This window comes from Heteronotia binoei, chromosome 18, assembly GCF_032191835.1.
Source record: "Heteronotia binoei isolate CCM8104 ecotype False Entrance Well chromosome 18, APGP_CSIRO_Hbin_v1, whole genome shotgun sequence".
Lineage (NCBI taxonomy): Eukaryota > Metazoa > Chordata > Lepidosauria > Squamata > Gekkonidae > Heteronotia > Heteronotia binoei.
The window spans coordinates 5,166,684-5,188,129 of NC_083240.1; the positions used below are offsets into that span (position 1 = coordinate 5,166,684).

The 21,446-nt window shown below is 47.1% G+C and overlaps 1 protein-coding gene and 1 long non-coding RNA gene across 8 annotated transcripts in view; one reads left to right on the top strand and one right to left on the bottom strand.

Annotated features, from left to right (window-relative positions):
* Positions 1–5,398, top strand: part of CASZ1 (castor zinc finger 1) — a 141,381-nt gene extending 135,983 nt beyond the window's left edge. For 5 of the 7 annotated variants that reach the window (XM_060258922.1, XM_060258924.1, XM_060258921.1 and 2 more), the window contains 2 exons: positions 1,084–1,374; positions 3,361–5,398. In XM_060258922.1, the coding sequence (XP_060114905.1) occupies positions 1,084–1,374; positions 3,361–4,574 (1,505 nt within the window). In that variant the 3' untranslated portion in view covers positions 4,575–5,398. The remainder of the gene's footprint in view (positions 1–1,083; positions 1,375–3,360) is intronic. The other 2 variants (XM_060258928.1, XM_060258927.1) reach the window with 1 other exon arrangement.
* LOC132586817 (uncharacterized) lies at positions 243–20,787 on the bottom strand. The gene is made up of 4 exons (XR_009556390.1): positions 20,643–20,787; positions 10,227–10,313; positions 7,138–7,305; positions 243–456 (listed from the first exon to the last, which is right to left on the bottom strand). It is a non-coding gene; the product is annotated as an uncharacterized LOC132586817 (long non-coding RNA).
* Between the last annotated feature and the right edge of the window lie 659 nt (positions 20,788–21,446).

Below are 21,446 nucleotides of genomic sequence, written 5' to 3' on the forward strand. Positions count from 1 at the left end.
AGATCACCATTCTGTCTTATGCAAACTGGACCAAGCTCCTCTTCAGCCATTCTGGATCTCCTTTGCCATTCACACACAGAAAGCCCTCTCTGTCTTGTCTAAGGGGGCACTGCTGCAATCTTCACAGCCCTTTCTTCCCTGTAGATGATAAAGTGCCCTGACTCAGAATGGAAATTTACTTGTTTCTGTAGGGAATGAACTACAGATACCAATATGTCAAGACTAGAAGGTACTCAAAGTAGTAGCTTTGCTCCTCAGCGTTGCATTTGTTAATTTTCATGTAGTCTTTTTGGAAGATTGTTTAATGCCATGAACACAGCCTTATGGATTCTCTGGCCACATCCAGAAAAATCTTGGGCAAAGTATTCAGGCCAGGGTATCAAGAGCAGGGTAAGGGGACCGGTCTAGGAGTCCCACGGGACATTTGAGTAACTTGCAGTGTGGCTCATCATGTTCCTGTGAGGAAGTTTAAAAATAATAATTATTATTTTAATAATATAGTCGATGACAGTGGCTTGCAATCAACTTGATAAACGTGAGGAATACGCACCGCCAAAATGTTGACATTCTAGTTATCATCTGTTGCCTTATGCGAGACAGGAAGAATTGATGGGAAAGATAGCCACTAAGACTGACCCGCCCAGTAGGCTCAGCTAAACAGCCCCTCCCACATCCCTGTCTTTAGCAGCGTCACTGCCCACAGCACCTTCTAAGGATGACCGTGCTTGACCACAGCTGCCCTGCTGCCCACAACATTGAGGGGGGGGGGGGGCTAAGATGACAGTCGTCCCTCATCCAAGAACCCTGCCTCCCCTCAATACAGGAGGACCCGAGCCTCCCCTCCTCCTTCCTTATTGCCTCTTATAATACTCACTCCTCCACTGGCACTGCTGTTCATTATGCACCCTCCATCTTCTCTGTTATGGTTCTGTTCCGTACATGTGAATGTTGCTCTCCATTTTCATTGTATCGCTTACACTCTTGGGTTCTCATTTTGGTTGTTTTTGTTTTTCTGTTCCCCTTTTCTTTTCTTTTTGGTTCTTTTTTTCCCCCCTGCTATTTTTTCTTTCCACATTTCTCCAGGCTGCCTGGCTGCTCCTCCTGCTGCTGCTGCTGCTGGCGATGACGTTAGCCACAATGCACCACAACCAACACCTCTGCCTCCATCTTTCTCACAAGCCCTGCTCAGGTCTCCCCTCCCTTCCCTCCCCTATCTCTTCTCTCCATCTTGCGTCTCATACTCCCTGTTAAGTGCCACTCTGGGATCCAGCAGGGGTATTGTCATGCCTGCCACCAGCGCTGCAGGGTTCTCACCCATCATGGCCACTCCAGCTCCGGTCAAAAGCGATGTCCCTCTAGTTCAGGATGCGGCAGGTAAACTGTTCTACATTTTGTCTCACAGTTAACACCACCACCGTCCCCATCACCCCGTCTTCATCTTCCCACTGTAGCATTTCTAACATGTACCCAAAAAGCTAGATTGCTTTTTAACGAGAGAGAGAGAGAGAGAGATTGTCACAGAAGACAGATGTCAGTTTAGATTGTGCTAGAAAATGAGTTTCCAGAAAAGTAGTTCCATGGATGGAACGAGATTCTTTTTGCACACAAGAGGGTGGAAAACAATCAGTCCACACTGTAGTTAAAGTGGAAAAGTTAACCAAAATGACCAGTTTTTTCTAATATATAACCTGGAAACACTAGCCCAGCTGGTATAAAATCCACCTAGAAATCTTCAGCCCTGCTTAAAACAGTTTTTATTTGGCCTGTTAAAATTGAGACTGCATCTTTAGGGGGGGGAGGGGCTGTGATTCAGAGGCTCTGCTTGGCATGCAGAAGGTACAGGTTCAGTGCCCGGCATCTCCAGTAAAAAGGTCCAGGCAGTCTCGACCTGAGACCCTGGAGGGCTGCTGCCAGTCTCAGTAGACAACAGTGACCTTGATGGACCAAGGGTCTGATTCAGTGTAAGGCAACTTCATGTGTGTTCATCTGAGTGAGACCCAAAGAAAAGCTTTTCAAAGAGTACTTCTTTGTTTGGGCAAAAGCAATCAACTCTACAGATACTGCCTGTGTCCAGATGAGCGTGTTGCCCACTTGGATCAGGAGAGGAAGGGGCCTCACAGTTCTAATACTATCTGGCATACAATATACTCCATGGTGGCCTTTCCGGCCCGTCACTATTGCTTGGTGAGAGCCAGTTTGGTGTAGTGGTTAAGCGTGCAGACTCTTATAAGGGAGAACCAGGTTTGATTCCCCACTCTTCCACTTGCACCTGCTGGAATGGCCTTGGGTCAGCCATAGCTCTCACAGAGTTGTCCTTGAAAAGGCAGCTGCTGTGAGACCCCCCTCAGTCCCACCCACTTCACAGGGTGTCTGTGTGGGGGGGAAAGATATAGGAGATTGTAAGCCACTTTAAGACTCTGATTCAGAGAGAAGGGCGGGCTATAAATCTGCAATTCTTTTTCTACTTCTTGGACTGGGGTAGAGGTGGGATTAATGCAGGATGAAGTTTTGGGTGTGTATAAATCAGAGGTACCGCAGATGTGTATCAGTCTGTCTTCAGAAGTACTATGTGGACACAGCCCTTCTTACAAATGAATCCACAGAATCAAGAAATATCTGCCTGGGGCTTTTCTTGCAGATTGAATGAGCCCTTTCGCATATTTATGTCAACTAGCTGCTAATCAATGCCGTCCCCCACCTGCTGGTCAGACAGCAGGGAACTACTGAGGGTCCATCTTGAATTCAGCTGTAATTCTAACTTGCCTGGTCTTTTTAAAAAAGTATAAGGACCTCCCAGATTTGACTGTAAAGCACAGACCAAGAAATGGGGAGGAGGGCGGGTCTGAGAGGACAAGTAAAACATTACCTTTTATCAGACTGACAAGGTGGCTGGGGAGGTGGCCGCAAAGCGCAGATGTTCCAAACAAACATGTAGAAAACGAGATCTTGTTCTGTGCTCAGGCTGTCAGCTTCGCTGGTGGAGCCGGCTGTTCATGGACACGGTCTGTTTTAGCCTCCTGCTTCTTTGTTCTAACTGGAGTGCAAATATTTAGGCATGGCAGCATGACATCACAAAGGCCCTCTAGAAATAAATGGACCAAAGGAAAAAAAATATATACACAGCTAGCCCAAAGTAGCTTCCTTCATCTCTAGTGCCATCCATAGCTTGCAGAATCAGGCAAAGGCAGAGTTCACAGAGCCACCCTGTTGGGCCCGATCTGATGAGCGGCTGACAGTCTTGGCAAGTAGAGCAGCATGGTTTCAAATAAGCGTTTCTCTTCAGAGACAGCCAAACAGGAAGGAGAAATGGTCCCGATCCAGCTCAGTCCTGAATTCCTCTCTCTCCTTTCATTTCTGCAGGGAACACCATCACCATGCCAACCGCAGCAGGGGCCAAGAAGCGCTTCTGGATCATTGAGGATATGTCGCCCTTTGGCAAGCGACGCAAAACTGCATCCTCCCGCAAGATGCTGGACGAAGGGATGATGTTGGAGGGCTTCCGGCGTTACGACCTCTATGAGGACTGCAAAGACTCCAGCTGCCAGTTCTCCCTGAAGGTCACCCACTACCACTGTACGCGGGAGAACTGCGGCTACAAGTTCTGTGGCCGCACCCACATGTACAAGCACGCTCAGCACCACGACCGCGTCGATAACCTGGTGCTGGATGACTTCAAGCGCTTCAAGTCCTCTCTCAGCTGCAACTTCCCCGACTGTCAGTTCTCGGGCAACAGCACGCACTTCCACTGTCTGCGCTGCGGCTTCCGCTGCACCGACAGCACCAAGGTGACGGCCCACCGCAAGCACCACGGCAAGCAGGACGTGATCAGCGCCGCCGGCTTCTGCCAGTTCAGTTCCAGCGTGGACTGTGAGGTGTCTGACTGCAAGTACAAACTCAAGTGTTCCCACTTCCACTGTACCTACCCAGGTTGCAAGCACACAGTGGTGGGCATGTCACAGATGGACTCGCACAAGCGCAAACATGAGAAGCAGGAGCGAGGAGAGCTGCCGGCCATCTCTCCAGGCCCCGAGGGCCTCCCCCACTCCACACTGGAGTACAACACGCAGAACTCTTCCGTGAACCTGGACAGCTCTCTCAACCTCAGCACCGATGCAAACACCTCCCTCTTCTTCCTGCAGAACGCCGCTGGTGTGGGCCTCAATGACTCCCTGGACCTCAGTCAGAAACCCCCAGAGGTAGCAAGCAGCACCCCTTCCCCCACCAGAGGGGGCACGGCCCCCCGAGAGCATGATCAGGTACCAGCTAGCTGCGGCAATGTGGAGGAGGAAGATGACTCTTCCCACGATGAGGAAGATGAAGAAGAGGAAATGAATGAGGAGGAAGAGGAGGAGGAGGAAGATGACGATGACGATGACGAAGATGATGATGATGAAGAGGAGGATTTGAACACAGATTCAGAGGAGTCGCTTCCTGATGCAGAGGGCTTGCCTGCGAAAGACATTGGGGAACTTGGAGAGGTGGTTTCTCCTTCTGCAGACCACAGCGATGCTTCCAGGCCCCTAGGAGAGCCAGCTCCTCCAGCCCCTGCTGCTGCCCCAGAGGCCTCCACTTAACCTAAAGACAACAGCAGGATTTGGGTCTTTTTTTAAAAAACTGACTTGATAGTGGACCCCACTATGTGAGGCGAGAACAAACGCTAGGATGGCAAGCGGCAAGAGACATCCCGACGCCACCCCAGAACACGCACAAGAGTGGGAGGAAAAAAACAGTTCTTGGACCACATGAAGAAAGCCCTGTGCCCGTGGGAGCGGCAGAGGGGGGCAAAGGAACCGTCTGTTGGGACGCACGTGTTTACAGGGTGGCAGACGGCAAATTGCTTTACTATTATGCAGATAGGGTGGGCCGTGGAGAAGATGGATGTGCTAACCGTAAGGGCAACCGTCCCCCCCCCCCTCAGCTCCTTTCCCAATCTAATACTTGTATGGGGGGGGAGCAGAGTTGTTTATTTCCCTCCAACTCCTGTTTTATTTTCTTGTTCTCATTTGTCCTTTTAACACTCCTCCCATTCTCAGGGAGAGGGGGCAGCTAGCATCCGATGGTGAATATTAGGGATGATGGGAATATATATTTACAAAGAAGGATTTGGTTCCTTTAAAGCCACAAGCTAAGTGCTTTGCCATCTGGAGGGGGGGGGGATTGGGGTTGGGGTGGGTGTCAGTATCACTCATACTTCTATTTTTTTTTTTCTCCAGCATCAAATGAACCGGAGAAATGTGGGTCTCAGGCAGTTTGGGTTGGTTGGGGAAGGGGTATTTATTATCTGTTTTAAAAAGAGAGAGAGAAAGAGAAGCATTAATTAACTGAACGGGGCTGGGAATGGGGACACTTCTCTGTTTTTCCAGATCCTCTTTGTTATTACAGAAAAGAATAATAATAACTTTTTTAAAAAGAAAGAAAGCACTATTTATATTGCCAGACTCCCATCCGTGTGGGGGGAGGGGAGGGGGCGGAGGAGGCTTCTAGCCAGCGGCAGGGGCAGTCAAGAGGGTGGGGAAGCCGTGAAAAGATGCCCTCGCAGAGGGGCTTGGATTTAACCCTCCCCAGACCCCCAAAAAGATTGCCCTGGGCATGTTCTTTTTTCCCCCTCTCCCTGCTTCCTCCAGTCCTGAACTCGGGGCAGGGCCTGGGTGAGGGAGAGGCGCTCAGGATACCTACCGTGCTCTGCCTTGCTGCCAAGGAAAGGAGAGGAACGAAAGAGAGCTGCAGTACCTCATAGTGGGCCTGGCCAGCCTTTGTTTCTGAGGGTGGCTTTATGTAGCTACGATAAGGAAGCAGGCCTCCTTCTGCTCCTGGCTGCGGTCTCAATTTTCAGATACCGATTAAGTATGGAAGTCAGAAAAGGGGGCAGAGCCTTCCACTGTTTTAGCAGGAGTAGGTTGAGGGGGGAAGGGGCTCAAACCTTCCAGGCCCCTCTTTGGACATACTTGGGCCTCTTTCCTTAGAATTGGGACTCGAACGTGATGCCATTCTGAATCCAAGGATGGAAATGCTTCTTTGCCCTTGTGGGGCTGCCGTTATCCCCAGATGCAGTTCATGGAAAGCAGGAGGCCCGGTTGCCCTCTAGTAACACAGCTGCGTGGCACCCAAAACAGGAGCCCCTGAGCGGAAAGCTCACACCCGCAGCCACAACAGACACGGGCAGCGTCCTGGCACGTCCCCAACGGGATTGTGTTGGAGGCCCCGAGAAGGAGCTGTTGCTTTTGACTCCCTGGATCCCCAAAGGTCCTTTTGCTTTCCAATACTTGGTGGTTTCAGTTTTGAGTTGTTAATGCCTAACCAAGCCAGCCACAGAAACAACCCTCTGTGTCCAATGGACATGTCGTTTTAGTGCAAAAAGGCTCAGAGTTTTATTAAATTCCTCAGTCAGCTAATCACACACACACAAGCAACTTGGCAGTTTGAATAGAAGGGTGGGAACTGGATCCAATAAAACTATTGGTAGGGTTGAAGGTGGTTTTCTTTGTAGCTAGGGGAGAGGGACAAGAATAGCTAAGAAAAGACTGGGGGGGGGGGACTGTACAGTATTTTCCCCTTTCAGTAAAAAGTAATATTTCAGTAATATTATAAAGGGAGAGCAAACAAGTGAGTACTCTAGGAGTATCTAAGAAAAACTCTGCCTGCAGAGCAGACCCTCTGATGTCCTATTTGGTATTATTATCAGCTCCACCCACTCTCAGCTGTGGGCATAAAATAATCAAAATGTTTTGTCAGGCAGTCCAAACTACAAGGGTCTCTCGTTACTTGGCGGCAAGAAAATCTGAAGTCAGATTTCAATTAGGTAGACAGGTTTTTAAAAGGAAAGAAAGAAAAAAAATGGTCACTGGTTTTCCCTTAATCATATGACCATCTCCCTCTCCAGGTTCCAAATTGATTTCTTTGGCTTTTTATAGGGTGCTATTTCTGTTTGCTCTAAATTTTGTTTTGGGGAGTTGGGGCATCTAATTTTCTGGCACTAAGTAGAAAACTGTTGCTCTCCAGTTCCGTAGCTCAAACAAAATGAAAAAGAACTAAGGCTGAATTTCAAGGCCGTGTCTGACATGGCGAATCAATAGCAACCACTTCATGCACATAGAAAGGCAGGATTTAAAAAAAAAATGTTTTAAATAATCAACTCACCGTGAGCTGACTTTGCCCTGTAGTTTTGATACTGGGAAGTGGTCCTCTATAGTCGATCAAAGGCTTACTGACTCTGCATCTGTTGCTTGACCCTCTTCTCTCCCAGTATGCGGCACCCGGTGATTTCACGGAGTGTTCTTGTGCTGAGGAGACGGAACACCCTGCCAGCTAAGCGGAGGGAGAAAGTCAAGTCACCAATTCCACAAAATCAAAAACAGAGAATTGGCAGTTAATGAGATTTTTCTCCATATCCTTAATCTCTCACAGGGACTCAGGTTTTGCTGAAACTAGAGCCAAGAGGAAAGGCGGGGTAATAAATAGTTTAATAAATGCAAATAAAAGAATTGGGGAGAGAACAGTGATGGACAGTAGGGGCAGTCTGGGCAAGATTCCAGAGCACGTTTTCTCTCGTTTTTCTTACTGTTTAGGTATCATGCAAAGAGGTGCTATCAGGCCCTAAAGTACCTGCTTGCAATAATATATTTGAAGAAATATTGGCGGAAGGAACAAGGGTTAAGCCTGGTGTGTATGACAGTAGATGTTTTGGCATCACCTGGACAGCATCTGGCAACCGTACCTGTGTGGGTGTGGGACTTGACAGCTCTCTGACACTTTTAACAGATGAGTAGACCCACAAGCCTTTGCAATAGTAGCTTCCACTCAGATCTAACCACTTGGCCAGCGCCTACCAGCTTGCAACAAAAGGAAGAGAGGCAAAGCAGACGCACATACAGACTTGGGGCCATTGAAGGCAGCCAGTTCTAAGTCCCTCCCCGTGCGGCTCTCAGCAGCCGCTTTCATTTCAGCCTCATCTCATTCCACCCTTGCCCTCATTAAGTAACCACTTTCCCCACCCAGACTCCACCTCTCCTCCAAAACCACCTGTCAAACACAACAGATGATCCCTCTCCAGTTTTCAATCCTTATTTTTTTTTTCTCCACTCACAAAAAAATGAAAGGGAGCATTTATTTATTTATTTAACAATCTGTCTATAAATATGACCCACTGCCCTCCACGGACCACGATGTGGGAAGAAGCACTTAAGAGTCCTTGGCTCAGCAGGTGAAACTAAGGACAGGCTTAAAAGTTACAGCCAGTATCCATGCCGTGATGGATTGCCATGTGTTTTTGGAAGAAAAGAGGAGAGGGCCACCAATTAAGCCAGGCATTTAAGCGCAATTAACTTTGTCAAGCAATAAGCCACACCATCCTGGCGACAGTGTTGCATCCTGTTGGGCAATGTGAAGCCATTCCATTCACAAATCACAGAGTGCAGCTCAGCGTGATGGAAGTTCACAGACCAGGAACCCATCCTATGATGGCAAGAGGGAGGAACCGCACGTGAACATGCCAGTCTGACACCTGGGTGGATGAGTGGTATCGGCTGGGAGGGGCCCCAGGAGGATAAATGGCCATCCGAGGGTATCCTGTGGAGGCTCATGTGGTCCCATGGGCACTGTCTAAGGAACATTCTTAATGGTGTCTTCTGGCGGATCAGGCAACGGAGTGGGATGATATGCTTGTAGGCGGGCCACAGTGGAACACACCAGCTTTTTAAAAAGAGGCAGAAAGAGGACACAGTTTTCAATACACACAACCAAAACTATAGGCCACAACACTTGTTATTTGTTGGCTCTTGGAAAGGGGGAGGGGGAAGAGGTAGCCACTCCTCCAAAAGGGTTATAAAGTTCATAGGAAATGATTTTTGTAATGGGGGAAAAATCATTTTTAAAAGGTAGCAAAACTTTTTTTTTTTAATGTCCCTAGATTTAGAAAGGAAAAACAAACCACACTGAGAGACAACTGATGAGGGAGAATTCTAGCCTTTTGTAAAACCCATATTGCACACTAGGACTATAAGCCATTGCTAGCTCATTTTGAATTTTAAATGTGTACTTTTTTCTCGTTTTTAATTTTTTTTTTCTTTCTGTGTGGGGTGGGGGTGGGGAGAAGAAAAAAAAATAAGTGATGCTTGAATTACCAATGCTCTTTTTAATGTTTTATAAATATGTATGTGTATATATATATATAAATATAAAAATAATATGTATGCACATATATATGTGTGTGTATATATCTATATGTATATACCCTATATGTATAGATATATAGCTATATATAGGTTTTTGAGACAAAAATAATGCAGAAAGTGAAAAAAAAAATCCTAAAACAGGACGGTGTGCTCTGATTTTACTTGAATTTGGTCTCCTCAGCACCTACGTTATTAAGAACTGAATATTTTTCCACTTGAATTTAGTGCTATTAGAAATTTAATATATGTGTTTTATTTATTTGATTTTTTTTTTGCATGACTGATGCAAGGTTTGACATTTTCACTCAATAAAAACTGGAAAAAAACAAACAAGCAAAAAGACCAAACTATTGCAGCTTTCTGCTAATTTGTAATATGATACAAGGAATGTAACTCTTGTGTTGTTACTACTACCATTACTATTTAGCACTTTTAAAATTTCATGGGGTCTAATCTGTAATTTCTTTGGTCTCAAAATCCTGGGATCAAATTCTGAATTGCTGCAGACAAAAAAATAGCAGACTCCAAGCTTGCCTGGAAGTTCTTAAGTGTCAATGGGGAAAACTCCTTTCCCTAATTCCAAATTGAGGAAGAGAATGTTATTCAGTGGTGAAAAAAAGAAAAGTATTAATACTACTAACTGTAGAATAGATGGGAGGGGGCAAGAATTGGGTGGAATGGCTGCAGCCTCAGAGCTGGGACTGGTGAAATTTGCATTTAAATCCTTGTTCCACCATAGAGCTCACTGTTGCTTTTACTTCACATGATTGTGATAAGGATAAAGGGGGAGACCCGTGCAAGCTCCTGTCCACATTTTTCAGACATGGGAACTCGGGCCATGATTCAGTCAAGAGCACCCACTGAATCCAGAGCTGATCTAGGAGTCAGCTGCTGTTCCTCTGCTTGTCAGTGGACTGGCATGCTTGCTCCCTTTAAACAAAAAATCCTGCTGCTCCTGCTGCTGCTAATATGGAATGAGGTTTTGCAGCTGGAGACCAGTGCTGCTGTAGCAGGCTTCGCACTGGGAGCCATGCTGGTGGTACTGAGCCAGCTTACCCCCAGAGCTCAGTTTCCCAGGAATAGTCCAGCTCCTCTTGAGTCTTCCTATAAAGTTTGTAGAGCAGAATCCATCTCTTGAAGCAACTGCAAGACAGGGCACAACAGCTCAACCAATCCACCTCTGCATCACAGACCTAATGGGGGTCATACAGCCTGTTGGCTATTGAGAGGTTACACTAGCTTCACAATCCCACCCTTTAGCTGGCCCTTCTCTGGGGTGGCATTGTGGGGAAGAAGGAAACACTGGTGGTGACCTAGGCCTTGGGGCTCTGGGAAGAAGCAGTCTCAGAGCAGATCCTATGAGCCTTAAAAACAGAAGACAGGCTTTGGGGTGTGCTGCCACTTACTCTTTTACACCAACAGGTACATGCATTTCCATTTCAGCAGCCCAATAGTCAAAAGTCTGTCGAAGTCTGGGCAGGGGATACACCATCTGCATAGTTTCAGGAGGGCAGTTGTGCTGGTTCACAGTAGAATTACCTGATGAAGGGAACTTTTGACTGTGCACAGCTTAAATCTTACTGCTTTCTAAGATGCTACAGGACTTGACTAGAATATAAACCCAATGGCTACTAATACAATACACCCACCAGAGCTGCTCATGATGCTGTGCAGCTCCAAGCTTCCATCCGTTGCTGTCACAAAATACCTGACATATTGTATATAGCTCTCTTTTCTTGAAAAAGCAACACAAGTGGTACTGCAAGTACCATATACGCACATGTACGCACACAAATGCACCACTAAATGATCGTGAACTTTGGCTTTATCCTTTATCCTCAGAAGTAGCCCTTGAAATAGACCTTTCCCCTGCAGTTGCTCCTGCAAAAGATGAAACTCGTGGACATGATGCAGCCATAGAAAACATGTTCAAGTCCCAGCAATGTCACCAGTGGAGATTTAACGGCAGTGGTCCCGTCAAAATCAATGAGACTTACCTGTACTCTCAACATCCAGAAAGCCGCAGCTGAAATATTATGGAATTATGACAGAGATTTGACTGTCAAATCTTGGCTTTGTTTCATCCAGCAAAAGTATTCCACAGAAAAACCCTTCCTTCCAGTATCCATTTCCCGCCCCCCCCCTGAATACAGGGAGGGAAAGCAATTACTAACAGCAGCATCCTAACGGCACAAGTACTTTTGCCTAGAACTTACACAATATGTAGATTGTGCGGTTCCTGCTGTTATTTGTGAGGCATTAGAAATAACGGCAAGCATTCTCCTCCATCTGGTTTTTGCCTTCCGTCATTTAGAAGAATAATTGCAAATTTATACCTCTCCCGTCTCTCTAAATCAGACTCATAGCGGCTTACAATCTCCTTTATCTTCTCCCCCCACAACAGACACCCTGTGAGGTGGGGCTGCAAGAGCTCTCACAGAAGCTGCCCTTTCAAGGACAACTACGATAGCTATGGCTGACCCAAGGCCATTCCAGCAGCTGCAAGTGGAGGAGTGGGGAAACAAACCCAGTTCTCCCAGATAAGAGTCTGTGCACTTAACCACTACACCAAACTGGCTCTCTTTAAACTTGAATATATTCAACAGAAAGACTTTGAGAACCTGCTTTCCCATTATTTAAACCTGGAATTGCTTGCGGTGACATCTCTTTTGCTATTTGTTCCATCTTGGGGAGATGAAAGCTGTCAAGTGGTGCCCAACATTTGTGCTTAGCAGGAAACCCTCCCCCACCCCCACCCCCACCCGCCCTCCTGTAAGGCCAAGTCTGGGTCCTGTCTTAGAGTAGGTTCCAAGCAAAGCAGCAAAGAGAGCGGCATTGCCAGGCGGCCTGTGCCAGCCCTTCAAAGGGATGCTGGAAACCAGAGCCACAGACCTAGCTGAGCAGAAGAGGGCGGGGAGGCTCAGGACTCTCCCCGCCCTTCTTCCCCACTAGCTGCGCCGCTGCTCACAGGCAACCTGTTCTGCAGGCCATCATGATCTGCACACGCGCTCCTGCTCGGACCCGGGAGCGCCCAGTTTGGTGCTGGCTGGAGCCGGGCCTGGAGGAGCAGACGCCTCCTTGTTACACTAATGCGTTCTGAGCAGAAAGGAAGGAGAGGCGCACGAGCGCCGCCCTCCCACCACCACCGCGGCTCCCTCCCGCCGGGGCTTGCCGGCCTCTCTCCCAGAAGAGGGTGGCTAATTGAGGGTGGGAGGGCAGAGGCAGCCTCGCGCGTTCGCGGCACCGAGGGGAAGCGGGCGGGCGGGCAGGAGACTGGGCGACAAGCGCAACACGTGCCTGCCGGAGCCGGAAGAGGGGAGGAGGGCGCGCGCCTTTCCAGGAGGGCCGCCCCCTCCTCCACCCACCCAGCAAGGCACTCCAGAACCAATGGGTTTCCGGCTTAACATCAGGAAGAACTTCCTGACTGTGAGAGCGGTTCCTCAGTGGAACAGGCTTCCTCCTTGGGAGGTGGTGGGCTCTCCTTCCTCGGAGGTTTTTGAGCAGAGGCTAGAGGTCCATCTGACAGCAATGAAGATCCTGTGAATTTAGGGGGAGGTGTTTGTGAGTTCAGAGCGGTTCCTCAGTGGAGGTGGTGGGCTCTCCTTCCTTGGAGTTTTTTCTACAGAGGCTAGATGGCCACCTGACAGCAGTGAGGATCCTGTGCATTTAGGGGGAGGGGTTTGTGAGTTTCCTGCACTGTACAGGGGGTTGGACTAGATGACCCTTGTGCCCCGCGCCTCTCTCTCTCTCAAAACCCGAGCCAGCCAATGGGAAAGCAGGAGGAGCAGGAGCAGTTCCCCGGCACCTTCCTTCCTGCCCAGTCTTCTGCCTCATTCTGATCAGGGACACGGAGATGTCCAAGGGTCCAAGAGCTGTCTAAGCTCCACAACCCCAAAGATCCACACTGCATCCCATCTTGCATTGGGCCCTGCAACAGGGGAGAACAGAGCTGATGCCTTCCCATGACCAGAGCAAGCCAGCTCCCACCAAAAATCACCAGGGCCTCTAGCTCTCTTCTGAATCCATTTTAAACACAGGCCGCAGTTAGTATTGGGATGGGAGGTGCTACGCAGAGGAAGGCAATGGCAAACCACCTCTGAACATATGAACATATAAAGCTGCCTTCTACTGAATCAGACCCTCGGTCCATCAAAGTCAGTATTGTCTACTCAGACTGGCAGCGGCTCTCCAGGGTCTCAAGCTGAGGTTTTTCACAACTATTTGCCTGGACCCCTTTTAGTTGGAGATGCTGGGGATTGAACCTGGGACCTTCTGTTGGGTGCCAAACCAAGCAGACGCTCTACCACTGAGCCACCATCCCTCCCATCCTCTGCTCATCTCTTGCCCTGAGCATGGTGGATGGAGCCTCATTCATTCAGGTGTAGCAGATCCCAGTGGCCACAGAGCTCATGAGGGGGAAATCAGAGCTGGCCTCGCCATCTGGCATCTACCATTAAAGCAGAAGTACACCAAAGTCAGCAGCTTAAAATTATCTACTAGCTCATCCACCCTGGCGTAAGTCACTGTTTTTTAACCTGAAGAACTTCAGCTCTGTCCCAGTTTACAAAACTTTCCCTGCCTGGTTGCTTGAAGGCACATCCACTCACCACAGCAATTGCATTAAAGAGAAGCAAATTGTTAAATTATTTAGCCTGCTATTATAGTTTTACTACTGAGGGGGGTGCGGAGGTGGGGTACAATTTGGATATCCAGCCTTAGGCACCAAAACACCTTGCATTGTTTCTGTGGGAAAATACCTTTCCTGACACCAGTAAACTACAACGGAAGACCCAGCCTAGAAATCATATGATATCCTTCCTAAATAACTGAGCCTTAAAGTGGACAATTTAACACCTTATAGCCAGTTTGGTGTAGTGGCTAAGTGTGCGGATTCTTATCTGGGAGCACCGGGTTTGATTCCCCACTCCTCCACTTGCACCTGCTAGCATGGCCTTGGGTCAGCCAGAGCTGTGGCAGAGGTTGTCCTTGAAAGGGCAGCTGATGTGAGAGCCCTCTCAGCCCCACCCACCTCACAGGGTGTCTGTTGTGGGGGAGGAAGGTAAAGGAGATTGTGAGCCACTCTGAGACTCCTTGGAGTGGAGGGTGGGATATAAATCCAATATCATCATCTTCTTCTGTTGTGGCCACCATTTGGCCATATTTCTTCTCCAGCATCTGCCCATCTAAGGCAACAAAAACCTTCACAGAGAATGCACTCCCATGGGTGTTTTCTGGGGGGGTTTTACTGGAATTTTTAAGGGTGTGCATAGGGGAGTGACCTACAGCCACCAAACACGCTGGATTCTTTTACTATTATTATTAATTCCCCCCCACACACCAGTTTCTTGCCAATTAGCTGCCGAAGCCAAAAGACAGCACCAGGCAAGCAGGGGGCTGCAAAGGCACAGAGAAGCTCAGTGAAGCAAGCAGCTTTCAGCCACACCTTGAAGGTACACGCTGCTCCCGCTAGCGCCCTGACAGACACTCCTCACGCCTTGTTTGGCATTGGCAGGGCCTCCTACACCCAATCTGAGACAAATTCAGGAGTTTTGCAACTTCTGGAGAAAAGTGAGAGGCAAACCCAAAGAGCTCCAAAACAAGCTCCTGGTTGGTACATCCAGTACACTCAACTGTTGGAGACTGCAGGGAGTGGGGGGGGGGGGGGGAGAAAACCACTGCCAGCACACACACCCCTTTTGAGCAGGGCCCTTTTTAGAAAACAAGTATGAACTATTTTATATAGAGAGATAGTTTGACACATGGCTTCCACTTTCTTCAAGCAGTAAATTGCAGCCACATACCCCAAACTTCTGATGGCCGTTCTCATTTGCGACAGGAGACACACTTCATTCTTATATGCCCAAAGACTGCGTAGTTTATTTCTCATGGTGCACATGTGCTCAAGAAGATATTGGATTTATATCCCGCCCTCCACTCGGAAGAGTCTCAGAGCGGCTCACAATCTCCTTTATCTTCCTCCCCCACAACAGACACCCTGTGAGGTGGGTGGGGCTGTAGAGGGCTCTCACAACAGCTGCCCTTTCAAGGACAACCTCTGCCAGAGCTATGGCTGACCCAAGGCCATTCCAGCAGGTGCAAGTGGAGGAGTGGGGAATCAAACCCGTTTCTCTCAGATAAGAGTCCGCACACTTAACCACTACACCAAACTGGCTCTCCCTACTTGAAGGTCTTGGTCCTAACCAGCATGCTAAATACAGGTGCCAAACTGGTTCCTCGTTAGCCCTCTATCTATGCAATGCATGCCAGATAGTGTTCTCCAACCATCATTAAAGAAACGATACTACATATAAATAACATATCAGGGGTGTCAAATTCATTTGTTATGAAGGCCGGATCCAACATAAATGAGACCTTGTTGGGCTGTGCCATACGTGCCATAAAACATAATGCCAGGTAGCAGAGTTATAAACTTTTTAAAGGACACAGACTAACACAATTAAAGATTTTTAAAAAACTTAAAACATTAGCACTCATTTGTCTCAAAGGTGCTTTCTTTGTATCTCCATGTGATCCAGGGAACAGGGCAAAGGAAGCTGTGGCTCTTTCCTTCTTTCCCCAGGGGACCAAGAGGGGGGAGGAGTCTCAGCCAATAGAAGGAAGAGAGGTTTGGCTCAGTAGCTCTGCTGTGTGATTGAGAGAGCCTGGCAAAGCAAGCTATCCCTCCCCCCTTCCCACCCAAGGGAGGAGCCTTGGCCAATGAAGAAAATAGAGGCCTTGCTCTGTAGCTCCTGTGGGATTGAGCAAGCCTGGCAAAGCAAGCTGTGATGCAGAAGGAAGCAAGAGAGAGGGAGAAGGAAGCAGATAACAGCCAGTTGCTTGGACGCCTGACAGAAGCCCTCTTGGGGGTGGGGGGGCTGCATGTTTGACACCTCTGACATATATGAACAGGCCTCCAATCCTGTGTGGATCCGGAAAGCCATGCAACAGAGCCGTCCACAGACAATGAAAGTATCTCACTCTACTCAGGGGGGTCCCCAGCTTTGCAGAAAAATATAACTTTTTAAAACTAACTAGAAAAAATACAACTTTCCCCCAGAGCAACATGAGAATTAAATTTGCTCCAGAAGGGATGGGATTTTGGACATAGCTAAGTGTCAGTTTGAGGAGGAGACAGCCTTTTCAGAACCCTGTGAGTTTAAAAGGGGAAAGCCTGTTGGGTGGGACAAAATTTCCAAATTGTTTCTCTGCACAGGCCCCCACAGTGCATATATCGTCTAACATCTATTGTGATAATCTATCAATAGGGCAATGAAATTGGGCCATTTGCAGACAGGGCTGGTTTTTTTGCACACTTAGTAAACTCCCAACATATATTTAAAAATATTCTGTAAGTAAAAAAGTACGCTCTAGGGCCATAAAGTTGATGGCTGTTGAATATTAGTGTGTGTGGGGGGGATGGGTAGAAAAAGGAAGAGATGTGAGTAGAGAGGAATTTATCCATCTCCTGCACAATTGCCCATTGTGTATACTTTTAAAAAGTAAATCTAAAATTTAAATATTAAAAAATAGCAAACAATTTCTGGAAGCAACAGCTGACCACTGCTGCTTAGCAGGAAGCAACTGCTTTTTGCAGAAGAGATCACGCCTCCTCTTGACACCATATAATAGCATTCCCATTACAATATTTTGAAAACAAAACGTTCATACAGAACAGGGCCACACCTCAGTTGTAAAACTGTTCTACCTTCCAGCGTCTTAGCTGCATTGCAAAATGCTTTGCTTTGCAAACATAGCTATATTAGACCTTTAATTGGTCTTTCAAGAGCAAGAACTCGCGCTTTGCCAACAAAATTGCCTGCCCACTGTGGTTAAGGTACCACTTGGCAAATGTTCACTTCAACTCACATCTGATGATGCATTTGCCAGCTTTTTATTTCAAGAACACTAAACAGGAGAGTCAAGACAAATCTCACAGATACAAGGCTGAGGCCCAGATGAATCTAGTATACATAGCCCAAAACTGGTAACCTTCATGCTGCCCTGTATATAAATATGTTTCTGCAAGCCTTATTTTATTATTTATGGGAATTCTATCCTTCCCTACTTCCAAGGAACTCAGGATAGTAGTCATAGCATTCCCCTCTTCCATTTTATCCTCACAACGGACCTCTGAGATAGATTAGGATGACATTGACTGGCCCAAGATCACCCAGTGATTCCCATGACAGTGAAGATCTGCACCTGAGATTTCCCAGTCCAAGCTGGTCTCTCTATGCCACCCTGACTGTCAACAATGTCTGACAGTCTTGAGTTGGAATTAAGTTGATCTGGCAAAAGGTGATGTGTGAGGGTCAGTGTACCTGTTGACCCACTGAGCCGTAGGTAGGAATGATGCGGGCTGGAAGTTTTTCTGCACCATCCAAGTTGCATGTTGGCTTCTTGACTGACCCAACTGTGCCAAGGCTGACATTAATGAAACTGTGGAATAGGGATAATATCTCTTTTTGCACGATCCTACTTGTGTTGGGGGGGGGGGAGGGGGAAATATGACCTTACTTCCCCAGGAGAATGTGATCAGGGACTCACAGGTAATTCTAAAGTGGCTGCACTTCTATGTTATGCAAACCCTTTGTGGGGATCAAATGGCAGTCTTTATGACATTTGACTGACAAAAATAGGTCTACTTTTGGGTTTTAGTTTACATTAACAAGGAGAATCATCAGGTCTGTGTATATATAATACTTGGGAAAGGGAGAGGGGAAAGATCCTATTGCCATATCAACTTAATTCCAACTCAAGAAAAACTGAATCCTGCACACCATACCTATTGTGTGCTTTTATTTGCTCATTTTGCATATTTATTTCCTTTTGCATGAAGAGACACAAAGCGTGGTATGTAAGTAGATGAAGAACTGCCTCATGACCTCCAGAAACAATTCACAAACGCACACCACTGACACTACTCCACTGAGATGTCATCATTTCATTAATTGCCTGCATCTCTCTGTGCAGTCTGAAGGGCCAGACACCTGAAGGGAAAGCTTGAAGCGGCAATTCCCCCCAGGACCCTGAGTTTTGTGTCCAGCATCAGTGTCTCATGCAACGTGAGTGGCAAAACTTAGAAAACGCAGCACCCAGCAAGCCAAGTTAGTGTCTCTCCATGGAGCTGGTAATTTACTTCACCAAATATTGAACTTTTCCCCTTAAAGATGCAGCATTGAACAATATTGCATATGCTATAAAATCTCAATTAGTAGTTATTCTAGTGCTGTTCAGTATCAAGGCCTCTGAGCCATCCATGGCATTTGCCAAGGTCAGGCGCTTGGCACCATTAGGTTTACTAACCTAGATGAGAGCTGATATAGTGATGTGGGGGTGGCCAACAGTAGAAGAAGAAGATATTGGATTTATATCCCGCCCTCCACTCTGAAGAGTCCCAGAGCGGCTCACAAACTCCTTTACCTTCCTCCCCCACAACAGACACCCTGTGAGGTGGGTGGGGCTGGAGAGGGCTCTCACAGCAGCTGCCCTTTCAAGGTCAACTCCTACCAGAGCTATGGCTGACCCAAGGCCATGCTAGCAGGTACAAGTGGAGGAGTGGGGAATCAAACCCGGCTCTCCCAGATAAGAGTCAGCACACTTAACCACTACACCAGACTGGCTCTCCAGATGTTTTTTGCCTACAACTCCCATCAGCTCCAGCCAGCATGCATCAGATTAGTATTTCCTGCATTGTGAAGGGTGTTGGACTAGATGACCCTGGAGGTCCCTTCCAACTCTTATGATTCTAGCATCTGGGAGACCCAGGTTTGAATCCCCACTAGTGCCATGAAAGCTCGTTGAGTGACCTTGGGCCGGCCACACTCTCAGCTGAACCTATTTCATAGGGTTGTTGTGAGAAGAAAATGGAGGAGAGGAGAATGATGCTGCTTTGGGTCCCATGGGGGAGAAAAGCAAGGTTCAAATGTATGAAATAGATATATAAAATACATAAGATCTTCCAGTTGGTAGATAGCAGACTTGGTGGCCTTGATTCAGGTCAGGGTTGAAGAAGGAAGCTGAACTTCCTTGGCATGCAGTTCCCCTGACCTTACTTGGCCCTTTGGCCCATTGTCTGGAGACATAAATGTCACTTAAAGGTCTCCAACAATAGGGAGTTCCAGGGGACTGTCTGAGGTTGGATAAATGGCAGGGGAAGTTTCTTGATACTTTTACCAATCAAAATGCTTGGGTGATCCATTCCTGGATAATTCCAGTATCTTGTCTTGCTTGACCTTCAGATACCAGAATCGAGTTCCCATCATTTGCCTTTATAGTGAGAGACCTCCAAAGTGCAGAGTGCTGGTGTGTGTGGTGTGAGATCATACCATGCACATTAAAAAAAAAATCCAAAACACTGAGTTTTCCCCACTTTTAATGTTTGAGCAGTGCATTTTCCCTATATCTAGATGTCTTTAAACTGGCACACTTTGTTTCCATGTATCCTCTCACCATTATAGATAATTTAGGGCACATTAGCCAAGCTGTGAACAGTAGTCACTCTAAGCTGAGTTAGTGTGAGCTAGCTCACAGGTGTTTTTGCCTCCTCTGGATCACACATTGTTGTCTTCGCTGAGGAAAGATGGCCCCAGAGCAAACTAATTTATGCAGCAGCTCACAGCTTTAGTGCATGTAGCTCACAAAGTAGAATTTTTGCTCACAAGACTCCACAGCTTACAGGAAGTATTAGCTGTTAATATATAATTCAATGTGGCTGGAAAATTAGCACAGCCAGCAGCCACACATCAGTACTGCAAGCACAAATTAGATAAAAACACAATAAACGTTCTTCTATTTTCAAGCCATTGTGCTACCTATCTATCCTAACAACACATGAAACATCAGAGCTCAACCTAGCCCTCTGATAAAAAAAAATCTTGTCTCCTTTAATCTACATGGAATGGGCTAGTTTGGGGGTGAGTGGGTGTGAAGAAAAGTACTCTGCAAATGCTCAGAATGCACTCTAGATTTTTTTTTTTAACACTGAGAGTTGGGGTTAGCATAAACAGCTCAGAGACGGAACCAGAAAGTCCCTTGCTCAAATGTCACTCTAATCAAGAACACACTTGATGGCCAGCCTTAGGCAGGCTGCTCTCTCTGTCACCTTCAGCTCTCCATCTATAATGGTCTCCTGTGGTACCCAGAGGTCCCTTTAGCTACCTCCCAGCTCCCTGTAAGGAGGCCAGCCTAGGGACTTATTACCAGCGCATGTATAGCTAATAATGGGGGGAGGCCAAGTTTTTCCAGCTTCCCCCAGACTGCTGCCACCAGACTGGCTTGTTTTATAGGGCCCAATCCACCCTAGTTTCCAAACTAACCATTCGCTTTCTCTTAAGTAGGCCTGATAGGTACTGGTACCTTGCAAGCCGCTGACACAACAAAAGGTTTAAACAAAGGTTTGTTTTAACCATGCAGGTAATCCCCCAATACAATGTAATTAAAAATAACAAAAGCTTCAGAGCTAACTAATACCTCAAGCCTCAGATCGATTGTAAAATGTCAAAACGATCTACAGGCACTCCCTTCTGGGATGGTCCGGCCTGGTCCACCAGAGTTGCATAATATTTTTGCTGACCCTTCGGTCACAGCCACTCCTTGTCCAAGCAAATAGACAAAGAGCTAAGGCTAAGAGGAAAACTCTTTTTCTAACCCACCAGCCTCTAATTGGCCATCAGGGCCTGATGCCCTGCAGCTGGTGGCTCCACCCTGAGGCTACAGCAGAAAGGGAGATACCCTGGGAAACTTAAATCAATTTAATACTTACTCCTGGCACTACACCTACCTCACAAGACTGTTGTCAAATTACTGAGATGAAGTACGCAAGGCAGTTTGAACACTGAAAGCACTACAGAAACGCCAGGTGTTATCATGATTGTCTGTAGCACTGAAAAGAAACTCCAAAACCAATTTGAGTTCTAGTTCCAATTATGCAAAGCTAGTTACCCTATTTTCAAAGGTTTATCTGTGGAGAACTAGAAATTGTTTCTTTCCCGCCCTCCGAGTCTAATTTTTAAAAAAATGCACACCTGAAAGAAGAATGGAGGTCTCCAAGGCCATGCAAATCCTTGAATCCAAAGCTGGGAGGCTAAAATGTGGACGGCTTTTCCTCCTTCTTGGCAGGGAATTTTTTTAAACAAACAAAGTGAAGAAACACTGAGGATTTAAGTAAACAGTGGAAGATTTATCTGGCAGGCGAGCTAAGGAGTCTTGCACTTACCCTTCTCTTCTCACAGCCACTACTGAGAGTTCACATCACCCTTATCCAAAAGCAGCACT